The 12768-nt window shown below is 45.9% G+C and overlaps 1 protein-coding gene across 5 annotated transcripts in view; it reads right to left on the bottom strand.

Annotated features, from left to right (window-relative positions):
- The window catches only part of KMT2E (lysine methyltransferase 2E (inactive)), a 176729-nt gene that overhangs the window by 27550 nt on the left and 136411 nt on the right, over nt 1–12768 (bottom strand). For all 5 annotated transcript variants that reach the window (XM_082254414.1, XM_082254415.1, XM_082254412.1 and 2 more), the window contains one exon: nt 1344–1913. In XM_082254414.1, coding sequence (XP_082110540.1) covers nt 1344–1913 — 570 coding nt within the window. The remainder of the gene's footprint in view (nt 1–1343; nt 1914–12768) is intronic.

The following is a 12768-nucleotide window of genomic DNA, read 5'->3' as shown; positions in this document are numbered from 1 at the left end:
TACACCTGTCCATTAAATGCATGTGCTTCCATTGTTGTAGACTCTCAGAATTTAGAGTTAGGACCACAGATAATGGGGTGCCTTGACGGGGCTCTGTGGCTTACGCATGTATTTGCAAATGTGTGCAACTAAACCCCTGTTTTTAACGCGTACTGTTGGACAGGTCAATTCGGTTGGTCGCAGATTGGTCGGTAAGGAGAGCTTGGAAATCTTTTTGTCTTGTTATATGCTACTCCTGAAGAGACAGCAGCATTAACCCAGGGTCTAAGAAGATATGGAGCTGTGTCCATCAGTGAAAGAAAGAATTGCGTTTGTAAGACAGCTGCGCAAATACAGTGTGACAAAGTATTGCAACAATCTCCATTTTATTTGCCAGGCTCTCTGCTATAAAAAAAAAAAAAACACACACATACATACTGATTTCAACTTTTAAACAAAAAGTGCCAGAAAAAGCCTGGTCTTCAGATGGTTAAAATGTGTTGCACGTGCAGTTTAAAATTTCAGCATCTGATGAGAGGAGTTAAAGCGGAGTTCCACCCAAAAGTGGAACTTCCGCTTTAGGTGGTCCTAACCCCCTGACATGCCACATTTGGCATGTCATTTTTTTTGGGGGGGGGGGGGGGGCGGGTACCTAGTTTTGACAGGTACCCGCTCCCAATTCCGCTCGGAGCGCCCTGAGCGGAAGTTCTCCTCTCCCCCTCCCTCCCTGCAATCTTCTGGGACATGTCAAAGGTCCCAGAAGATTGCCGGCCAATCACGGCGCGTAGCGCAACTCACGCATGCGCAGTGCGTACCCGGCTGTGAAGCCGCAAGCTGTCACAGCCGGGTGCCCAAAGCAGTGATGCCGGCGCCGAGGGAGAGGATCGAGGCTTCGGGCGGCCGCATCGTTGGACAGGTGAGTGAAATGGCTGGAACTCCGCTTTAACTCCCACACATGCACAGGAGTGACATTTCAGCCTGGCCCATGGAAATGGCAGAAGGTGGTCAGCAGCCATTGAAGGAGTTTCAGGACACCACAGTGCTGCAGTGTAGGGAAGTAGTTCTACCTGAAGAAGAAATCAGCATTGCAAGTGAGATTGGAGAACACATTTACTGATCTCATTGTTACAGTGAATAAGCCTGAGAAGTGCTGAATCCCAAGCTCCCTAGGGTTAATGCTCAGCATTGTGCAAAGTGAAAAGGGGATCTGTGTTTCTGATCACTTTCTGCAGTACACATGCCTTTCAACCACACTAAAATTTGAACAGCAGGTGATTTTACTGGTGTATGCAGGCCAGAATTTTTTTCCCCCATAATGAAAAAAAAAACATTCCTTTATAAAAACAAGGAAAAAAAATCCTAACCTTTTTCTTTTGTGGAGGATTTAAAGGTGTTCCATTTCCATCTAGAACACCATCACTACTAAGTGCTCTTCCAAATCCAGACATAAGTCCATCGTCTGAGGGGCAAAACATGGAACCATCCATAAATATGGTTCGAGCATCCTCTTGAATTAGGCACTTAGAGTCATTCATTCGGAATCCACCACCAACCTCCAGCTGGTGTGATGGAGTCAAGTCTCTTAAATTTGAATTAACTGCAGGAAAGTTCACCCCTGTCCTTTCAGGGCTTTTCATCCAAGAAGAAAACGCAGTGCTCCGTCCACAGTGAGCAGTTTCCTGCTGGCTGCTTGAATCAGTCCTATCCCGGGACAGAGACTCCATGTTTTTTTGCAGTGCAGCCTGTTCGTTCAGTTCAAGCCCTAGATGATGATCTGGTACAGACTCATTTTCTGATGGGCACTGTCTGTTTAAATCTGTCCTACTCCGTGGGCTAGAGTAAGCTATAGTCTTTATTTCCTGCAATCCCATTTCAGTCAAGTTGGAATTTCTGAAAGAGTTCATTGCTAGAGCTGGTGCTGACCGTTCATTAGCCTGTTAAAAAAAAAACAAAAAAAAACACATGCTATAAGGAATTAAATTCTGAAGAGTGCCTTTTAGTGTTATTAGTTTATTTTAAACAATTAACAAAATGGAAAGTAAATGAACATAAGAGAAATCCAAATCAAATCAATATTTAGTGTGACCACCTTTTAAAACCGTATTAATTCTAGGTACACAGTGCACTACATATTCCAAAAATCTTGGGAGAACTAACCACAGATCTTTTGTGGCTGTAGGCTGCCTCAAATCTTTCTGTCTCTTCATGGAATCACAGACAGACATAATGGTGTGTGTGTGTGTGTGTGTGTGTGTGTGTGTGTGTGTGTGTGTGTGTGTGTGTGTGTGTGTGTGTGTGTGTGTGTGTGTGTGTGTGTGTGTGTGTGTGTGTGTGTGTGTGTGTGTGTGTGTGTGTGTGTGTGTGTGTGTGTGTGTGTGTGTGTGTGTGTGTGTGTGTGTGTGTGTGTGTGTGTGTGTGTGTGTGTGTGTGTGTGTGTGTGTGTGTGTGTGTGTGTGTGTGTGTGTGTGTGTGTGTGTGTGTGTGTGTGTGTGTGTGTGTGTGTGTGTGTGTGTGTGTGTGTGTGTGTGTTGCCAAAATCATCAATATTAAAACAATAAAAGGCTTGCACAACTTCAGTTGTGTGTAATGAATCTAAAATATATGAAAGTCTAATGTTTATCAGTACATTACAGAAAATAATGAACTTTATCACAATATGCTAATTTTTTGAGAGGGACCTGTATTTAGGCCAAAATGTATTAAGCTACATGTCTGACAAAAAAATTCTCAATGAGCATATTTTTAACCGCTTTATCCCCGGAAGTTTTTACCCCATTCCTGACCAGGCCATATTTTGCGATTCGGCACTGCGTTACTTTATGGACAATTGCGCGGTCGTGCAACGCTGCACCCAAATTAAATTTATGTCCTTTTTTCCCCACAAATAGAGCTTTCTGTTGGTGGTAGTTGATCACCTGTGCGATTTTTACTTTTTGCGCTATAAACAAAAAAAGAGCGACAATTTTGAAAAAATAATATTTTTCAAATTTTTTTATATGAAATAACCCCCCCCCCCCCCAAAAAAATGTAAAAAGCAAAAATTTTATCATTTTAGGCCAATTTGTTTTCTGCTACATTTTTTTTTTTTTTTTTTTTTTAATAAAAATATCGCAATAAGCGCATTTTGATTGGTGTGCGCAAAAGTTATTGCATTTACTAACGAAGGGAAAGATTTCTGTCATTTTTGATGTTTTTTTTTTTTTAACGAGTAATGGCGGCGATCTGCGATTTTTTTTTGCGGGACTGCGACATTGCGGCGGACAGATTGGACCCTTGACTGACATTTTTGACACTTTTGGGGGTACCAGTGACACTGGCAGGGAAGGGGTTCATTTTTATTGGAGAGGGAGGGGTTAATGTATGCCTGGTGCTTACTGACGTGTGTGGGGGGAGGTGACTGAGTGACAGGGACAGATCGCAGTTTCAGCTATGCTGAACCCTGCAATCTGACCCTGCCTGTCACTTAGGAGATCCACCCGCTTTGTTTACACAAGCGGGCGGATTTCCACACAAGATCCCCGACGATCAGGGAAGAGCAGCGGTGATCACCGCCGCTCCTCCCCTGGCCCAACTCCCGCTGTAACTGAATACAGCGGGAGCGCACCGCAGAGAGAGGGGAATGTCTGGTGACGTAGGTCTACGTCGCCAGACGATAAGCCACTTTGCCGCAGTACAGTCAACGTGACTGGTCGGCAAGTGGTTAACCACACCTAAGGGGGGCTGTCCCTGCAGGCATAACCCCACACACCCTGCTATCAAACAGTTTAGTTGCAAGCAGTGTTTAGAATAGACAAAACCTCATTCACTCAGAAGTAGAGGGGCGGGTGCTGCGTCTGTCCAACTTCAGAGAAATGGATTTTACAGTTAGGTTCTTACAAAAATCCAGTTTTCTCTATCTTTCGACAGACGCAGCTTCATCTAGTCAGACTATAGGGATGTCCCAAAGCAGTATATTCATGAGGGGTGGGAAGACAACACAAACGCAACTCCCCAAAGGCTAAACTTAGCCAACCAGGTAACATGGAGCTCAACCAGGAACAACTGGAGCTCACCCTGAAAAACACAATACACCCTCAATGAGGGAAAAAAAAAAAATGTATCTCTTTAAACAGCAGCCTTCAAAACCTTGCGGCCAAGTAAAGCATCGGAAGATGCCAACACATCTACTTTGTAAAATTTAGTAAAACCTATGCACAGACAGCCAAGTTGCCGCCTTGCAAACTTGCAGCACCGACGCCTGATGGCGAAAAGCCCAGGAGGCAATCAGCGCTCTCGTAGAATGCGCCTTCACCGGGAAAGGAGGAACCTGACCCTTCAGTGAATAAGCCTGAACTACCATCTGCCTGATCCATCTGGATATGGTCGCCGCAGATGCAGCCAATCTCTTATGAGATCCTTCGGTAAGGATAAAAAGAGCATCTGATTTTCTAAAAGACTCAGTGTTCTCCAGATAGACCCTGATCACTCGAACCACACCCAAAGAGTGCAATGCAAATTCCTTAGAATGTTTGGGCTTAGGGCAGAATGAAGGCAACACAATGTCTTCATTTAGAAGAAAATCAGAAACAACCTTAGGAAGAAACGACTGATTAGGTCGAAGTACCACTTTATCCCTGTGTATCACCAGATAAGGTGAGCAGCAGGACAATTCCGCCAGTTCAGATACTCTGCGAGCGGAAGTGATAGCCACCAAGAAGGTAACCTTCTGGGACAATGAAAGCGGAGAAATCTCCTGAATGTTCTCAAAAGGAGGCTTTTGAAGAACAGATAATACCAGATTGAGGTCCCACGGAAGTAGCGGGGACCTTCTCGGGGGAGCCATATGGCGAACTCTGTATAAAAAAGGTATGAACCAAAGCATGCGTAGCTAACTGGCGTTGGAAATATATAGCCAAAGCAGACACTTGGCTATTGATCGTGCCCAAAGCCAACCGCTGTTCAACTTATTTCTGCAGAAAGACCAAGACCCTAGCTATCGAAAACAAGGGAGGGTGCACCTTCAGTGATTCACACCATGAACTATACGATTTCCACGTACGATGATATATCTTCCTAGAAGTCGACTTCCTAGCCTTCAATAGCATAGGAATTACAGAGTCTGAAAGCCCTCCATCTCTCAACACCTGGCTTTTAACAGCCATGCTGTTAAAGCCAGCGACTAAAGCAGGACAACCGATCTTCCCTGAGAGAAAGTCTCCAAGGAGCATTGGCTATTAACCTTACTAGGTCTGCATACAAAGACTGACGAGGCCAGTCTGGAGCCACCAGAATGACCTGAATCCCTTCCACCTCTATACTGCGCAGAAGCCTCGGCAGGAGTTTCTAGGGAGGAAAGCCATAAATTAGCTGATATTTACCCCAAGGATCCACCAGAGCGTCTGTGGCGTCAGCCAGAGGATCTCAAGACCTGGCTACGAATCTCTGAACCTTCTTGTTGAGGCAAGAAGCAAACAGATCGACCTCGGGAGTCCCTCACCAAACACACAGGAGATTAAACCCCTCCGGGTGCAGGGACCACTCCCCTTAATCCAACACCTGATGACTCCAGAAATCCGCTTGCCAGTTCTCCACAGCTGGAATCTGTACAGCAGTGAGGGCTGGAATACATTTTTCCGCCCAGGCCAGAATCTCGGACACCTCTTTGGCTGCCAAGACACTCTTGGTGCCCCCCTGGCGATTGATGTAAGCCACAGCCGTGGTGTTGTCTGATTGAATCCGAACCGGACAATCTTGCAGACGAGCCGGCCAATGGCTCAGACCTCCAAAACATTTAAAAAATCAGTTTTGTCCAGGTACCCTGGGCACAGAGCTTCCCCAGCACCCCGCCCAAGCCCGATAGGCTGGCGTCCATGGTCACCACCGTCCAAAACAACGGAAAGAAGGACTTGCCCTGGCATAGTGCTGGAGACTGAATCCACAACAGAGCAAACTGTGTTGTGGCTTAACCGAATCAAAGAGTCCAGGGACGTTGGATCCTTGTTCCATTTGACAAGAATCTCCCTTTGTAAAGGTCTGGTATGGAACTGAGCAAATGGAACCGCCTCAAAGGTTTATACCATGAGACCCAAGGCCCGCATGCAAACTCGAAGCGAGGACAGATTGTTCGCCAACAACCACCGAATCGCCTCCTGCAACTTTTGCAGCTCTTCCCGGTGAAGAAAAACCTTGGCCAAGGCTGAATCCAGAGTCAAGCCCAGATAATCCAGTCTCAAGACAGGTGTCAGTGCAGATTTCTTAAAATTGATTTTCCAACTGAAATCCTGCAGAGTTCATACAAAGCGAAGAAACCGCTGGTTTCCAGCGTAAATAGGGATGTGTAGATATGCGTCTGATATCTATGGAGGCTAAGAAAGTCTCCCTGGTGCAGCAATGCCACTACCGTGCGGATGGATTCCATCCGAGACTTCTGTACCCGCACGAAACGGTTCAGGGCCTTGAGAGCCAGGATGGGATGGGATGCACCTTGCCTTCCTTCCTTCCTGGGCACGGTGAAGAGGTTTGAATAAAACCCTTGAATACGTTCCTGAAAAGGAACCGGTAGAAAAATTTCTTGAGACAGAAAATCGTGTACTGCCCCTTGCAAGTCTCTTAACCGGACTGGGTATAGTCAAAGATTGGACAGAAAGAACCTGTCCGACAGGCAAGACCGGAATTCGATCTTGTACCCAGATCGGATCAGTTTGTGAAGCCATTTCTCTTGAATCAAGGAGGTCCAGGGTTCCAGAAAGAAACGAAGACGTCCCCCCCCCAACGCAGAATAGGGTGAGGACACCCCTTCATGCAGACAAGGACTTGTCTGTAGGTCCAGATTGGCCGGTCCTTGCTTTCCGACCACGGCTTCTTGGAACCCTCAAAAGACCTGAATGATTTACCTTTTTCTTGCGACCTGGAGGCACGAAAAAGGACGTTTATTAGCATAAGGAAGGTCCCTGCCTATAACTTGGTGCCTTGCCCTTAGAGGATTGGTGCTTTTACCTCCCGCGATACCCTTGATCAACTCGTCCAGAGAGGATCCAAACAGCCTCTCCCCTAAGAAGGGAAGATCGGTCAAGGCCTTTTTGGAACCCTGGTCCGCCGACCAGCTTTTTAGCCACACCATGTGCTTAATAGCAATCCCCACTGCTGACTCCCTGGCCACCAATGGGGCTGAATCCAGAGACGTATCACACAAACACCAGGGCTTGAACCAACTGGTCCAGTAGTTCCAACACCGCAGGGAGAGCCGTTCAGCTTTCAAATTGCTTTCAAGTTACTTTTAAGTAGCTTCACCCATTCCGTTGCAGTCTGCGCTACCAAAACATTTACAAAGCTAGTCTTTAATATGTGACCTGCTACCACGTGTAAATGGCAGGACAATGATTCCACCCGTCTATCCACGGGGTCTGCAAAAGTTGGAGAGACTTCCACCGGTACCAGAGTCGCTTTATTTAACCTGGACTCCGGGGGATCCACTTTTTTTAGTAGACATTGCCTGCGCAAACGGGGCAACAGCGTGCAAAACGCTTAGTCACCACTAACGTGCCTAATGCGCAGCCATTGTTCACCCACACTAGTATGAAACAAGTCTGGGCATGGGAACACCTTGTCCGATTTACGGAATTTGTGGGGGCCAGAAGACACCTGCGTACCCGGTGCTGTGGGTTCATCAACCAATTTTAAACTTTCCCGCACAAATGATCAGAGCTTCCACCAAAGCGTGTTCCAGCGCATCGGCTGAGGAGGACAGGTCTTCTTCACTGTCGGAATGAGACGACACCGACCCCTCAGGGTGGTCTGCAGCTGCCATGTCTATTTCAGAGCCCGAAGATCCTGCAGATGGAGGTGAGGGCGGAGGGCGTTTGCGGTTCGCAGCACTAGCAATGACAGAAATCCACCTTAGACATCAAATTTTGCAAAAAAAACTGCAATCTCTGGCTAGGAACCAGAAGGTCCCGCAATCGCTCCCAGGGGGTCTGCACGTGAAATATTAACCTGGGACTCCATGTTACACTTTTTTTAAATAATTGGGCAGTGCCTCTGTAAGACAGCCAAAAACACGGTCCCACCGCTATAAGTGCAGGCTCACAATCCCTGGTTATTATAAGAAAAACCCACAGGGAACCCCTGGAATACGTTACTAGACCAGAGGAGACTTCCAGCACGATTTGTGCTAAAAAAAAACTGACACTGACTGTACAGGAAGAGGAAGAGAAAACTCAGCCTTTATATTTTAAAAACCATGCCGCATGCCTGTCCAGCCTATGGACCTCAGGAAAATGGCCGCTCATGCATTCTCAACAGGGAATTATAGAAAATGGCTGCCAATATAATCTAATAAGAATATAAAAATCACGATCCACAGCAAAATGGCGGCCCCGTGGCGAGCAATGTGGTCTCCAGGACCCCCAAAAGGGGGCCCAGAACAATAGGCATCGGAAGGTCTGGGGCCCACACAGGACAAGTCACCCCCCTCAAATAAGCGTAACAAGGGCCCCGTTATTACCCCCCCCCCCCCCCCAAGGAAAAAACCTTCTAGGGGTAGGGGAATGCCGTGGGGTACACAGGACTAGTCCTCCGAGATGCTAGGAGAACCGAAGAAGCACCTAAGGTCCAACTAATCCAGGGAAGGTCCCACGTCCGGCCTGAGACTGCCAGGGGTTTTTGGGGGACAATTTACCCACCATACCACGGTACCAGGTGGGCACCATTCCAAAACAGATCACCTCTCCTCTCTCCCGGGATGGGGGTGCTGTCAGCCAAGGGGAAGCTGCGACTCAGGGCGTTCCAGGTCTTGTGTGTTCCAGGGAGAAGGTCCACTTGCAGGCTCGTCCCCATCCGTCAGGGCACTGTCGTGGCGAGGCCTAGTTCTGGACTATAACCTGCTCACGCTCGCTGGCCAGGCTGGGAAACCTTAAGAATCTAGATTATTCAGTGCGAAACCTCAGCCGGCTGTTGCTTGTAGTTCATGTGGATCTTGGTGCTCAGGAACTAACTAGTGAAAATAGAAAAATAAAACAAACTTCCCTCTAATAGCTAAGACCGAAGTCCCAGCAGGAAGCTAGGTCCTATTCCTTAAACTAGACAGAAACAAGCGGTTTGATGATAGCAAGGGGGAGACCAGTGGATGTGGTGTACCTGGATTTCGCTAAGGCATTTGATACATTTTCCCACAAGCGCTTAATTTATAAAATAAGGTCTGCAGGCATCAACCACAAGGTTTGCTCTTGGATACGGAACTGGCTAAAAGGGCGTGTCCAAAGGGTGGTAATAAATAGCAAATACTCAGACTGGACTGAGGTGGTAAGTGGGGTCCCCCAAGGCTCAGTCCTGGGACCAACCCTGTTCAATTTATTCATAAACAGCATTGAGGACGGGATCAGTAGTTCTATATCAGTTTTTGCAGATGACACAAAATTGGGTAGGGCAATAACTGTACGGCATGAAGCAGATATCCTACAGAATGACCTGGACAAAATAACAGTGGGCAACAACATGGCAAATGAGGTTTAATGTGGAGAAGTGTAAGGTTCTGCACTTGGGGACTAAACATAAAAGCACAATACACTTTAGTGGGGGAACCTTTGGGGGAATAAAAAATGGAGAAAGATCTGGGAGTCTTGGTAAAGGATAGACTAAGCAATAGCATGCAATGTCAAGCGGCAGCTGCCAAAGCCCGCAGAATATTAGCATGCATAAAGAAAGGTATGTATTCCAGAGATAAAACTAATCCTACCACTTTATAAAACTCTGATCTGACCGCATCTGGAGTATTCTGTCCAGTTCTGGTCGCCAGTCCTCAGGAGGGATGTGTTGGAGCTGGAGAGTCCAGAGAAGGGCAACTAAACTAATTAGGGGATTGGAGGACCTTAATTATGAAGAGCGTCTGCAATCGCTTGATTTATTCTCCCTGGAGAAGAGACGCCTGAGAGGGAACATGATAGCAATTTATAAATACCTCAATGGTGATCTCCGAATAGAAGAAAAAGCTATTCAGTCGAAAGGATTAAATGAGGACTCGAGGGCATACAATGCGATTAGAGGAGAAGTGTTAACCTCAGGCAACGCAGGAGGTTCTTTACTGTTAGGGCTACAGGATTGTGGAATTCTATACCACAAGAGGTGGTTTCTGCGGGAAGTATGGTTGCTTTCAAAAGACTCTTGGACATACATCTCAATGATCAGAACATTCATGGGTATGAGAGATGATTACGGCCACACACACCTACACAGGTTGAACTGGATGGACTACTGTCTTTATTCAACCCCAACTACTATTTGAGTGTGGGGGTTATGCCTGCAGGGACAGTCCCCATAGGTGTTAAGCTTTTGTCCTGCCTAGTGCCTATTCCTGATAGGAGCATAACCCTATAGTCTCTGACTAGATGGAGCTGTGTCGGTCGATGAATGAAAGAAATTATAAAATGCAACACTTTTGTTTTTGCCCCCATGTTTCAAGAGCTGAACTTAAAGATCTAAGACTTTTTCTATATACACGAAAGGCCCATTTCTCTCAATTATTCACAAATCTGTTGAAATCTGTATTGGTGAGCACTTCTCCTTTGCTGAGATAATCCCTCCACCTCCCAGGTGTGGCATATCAAGATGCTGATTAGACAGCATGAATATTGCACAGGTATGCGTTAGGCTGGCCACAATAAAGTCCACTCTAAAATGTGCAGTTTTACTGTATAGGGGAGGGTCCGGGCGTGACCATTTGCTTTATGCAGTGCAACACATCTCCTTCGCATAGAGGTAATCAGGTTGTCGATTGTGGCCTGTAGAATGTTGTTCCACTCCTCTTAAAACAGCTGTGCGAAGTTGCTGGATAGGACCTGGAACACGCTTGTCCTATACGCCGATCCAGAGCATCCCAAAAATGCTCAATGGGTAACATGTCCAGTGAGTATGCTGGCAATGCAAGAACTGGAATGTTTTTAGCTTCCAGGAAATGTGTACAGATCCTTGCAACATGGGACCATGCATTATGCTGCTGCAACATGAGGCGATGGTTGTGGATGAATGACAAAACAATGGGCCTTAAGGATCTCATCACGGTATCACTATGCATTCAAAATGTCATCAAAATGCACCTGTGTTTGTTGTCCATAACATACGCCTGCCTATGCTATAACCTCACCGCCACCATGGGCCACTCAATCCACAATGTTGACATCAGCAAACCGCTCACCCACACGATGCCATACACACTGTCTGCCATCTGCCCTGAACAGTGAAAACCAGGATTCATCCTTGAAGAGAACACCTCTCCAAAGTGCCAGATGCCATCGAATGTGAGAATTTTCCCGCTCAAGTCGGTTTTGACGAACTGCAGTCTTGTTGAGACCCCGATGAGGGCGACGAGCATGCAGATGAGCTTCCCTGAGACGGTTTCTGACAGTTTTTGCAGAAATTCTTTGGTTATGCAAATCGGTTGTTGCAGCAGCTGTCTGGTCTCAGATGATCGTGGACGTGAAGATGTTGGATGTGGAGATCCTAAGCTGGTGTGGTTACACGTGATCTGCGGTTGTAAGGCCAGTTAGATGTACTGCCAAACTCTCAAACGCATTTGGAGATGGCTTATGGTAGAGAAATGAACATTCACTTCACAGGCAACAGCTCTGGTGGACATTTCTGCAGTCAGCATGCCAATTGCATGCTCCCTCAAAACTTGCGACATCTCAAGCATTGTGCTGTGTAATAAAACTGAACATTTTAGAGTAGCCTTTTATTGTGATCAGCCTAAGGCACACCTGTGCAATAATCATGTTGGCTAATCAGCATTTTGGCAAAGGAGAAGTGCTCACTAACAGATTTAGACAGATTGGTGAATATTTGAGAGAAATATGCCTTTTGTGTACATAGAAAGGGTCTTCGATCTTTGAGTTCAGCTAATGAAAAATGGGGGCAAAAACAAGTGTTGCGTTTATAATTTTGTTCAGTGTATGAACGAAAACATGGGAACCAGAGTGCAAACAAAAATGGCAGCAGGTGCTCTGGCCTGACTGACTAGCATAGTACTGTAGATATTTATATTTTATACGTATATAACTTATATTGTTACATAAGTCACGCAAATAAAAATCTATTCAAAGTGATGCAAATACTATAAAATAAGAGAACAGCTAGTAATACATTTGCATATGAAAGACAAAAATATTAAGTTGCATTACAGCGGACGTATGGCCAAAAATCATTTTTGGCCATTTGCATTTAAAAAAAAAAAAAAAAAAACACCCACAAGTTGGCTTTAAGGCTGGCCATTATACACGCCTAAAAAAAAATTAAAGGAACACTTTGAAAACACATCAGATCTCAATGGAGTAAAAAAAATCATACCATGCTGGATATCTATACAGATATGGACTGGGTAATGTGTTAGGAACAATAGGATGCCACATCGTTTGATGGAAATTAAAATTATCAACCTACAGAGGGCTGAATTCAAAGACGACCCAAAAATCAAAGTGTAAAAATGATGCAGCAGGCTAGTCCATTTTGCTGGAATTTCATTGCAGCATCTCAAAATGGTACTCCGTTTGTATGGCCTGTACGTGCTTTTATGCATGCCTGATGTCAGGGCATGCTTGTAATGAGATGACGGATGTTGTCCTGGGGTATTTCCTCCTAGATCTGGACCATGACATCACTGAGCTCCTGAACAGACTGAGGTGCAACCTGGTGGCGTCAGATGGACTAAAACAATATCCCAGAGGTGTTCTATTGGATTTAGGTCAGGCAAGCATGGGGGCCAGTCAAAGGTATCAATTCCTCAAAACCCAGGACCCACTGCACCAGCATAGGCTTTTACAA

Source organism: Pelophylax lessonae (genome assembly GCF_965119305.1).
Source record: "Pelophylax lessonae genome assembly, chromosome: 4".
In the NCBI taxonomy this organism is placed as follows: domain Eukaryota; kingdom Metazoa; phylum Chordata; class Amphibia; order Anura; family Ranidae; genus Pelophylax; species Pelophylax lessonae.
This window is presented reverse-complemented; position numbering and strand designations above follow the sequence as displayed.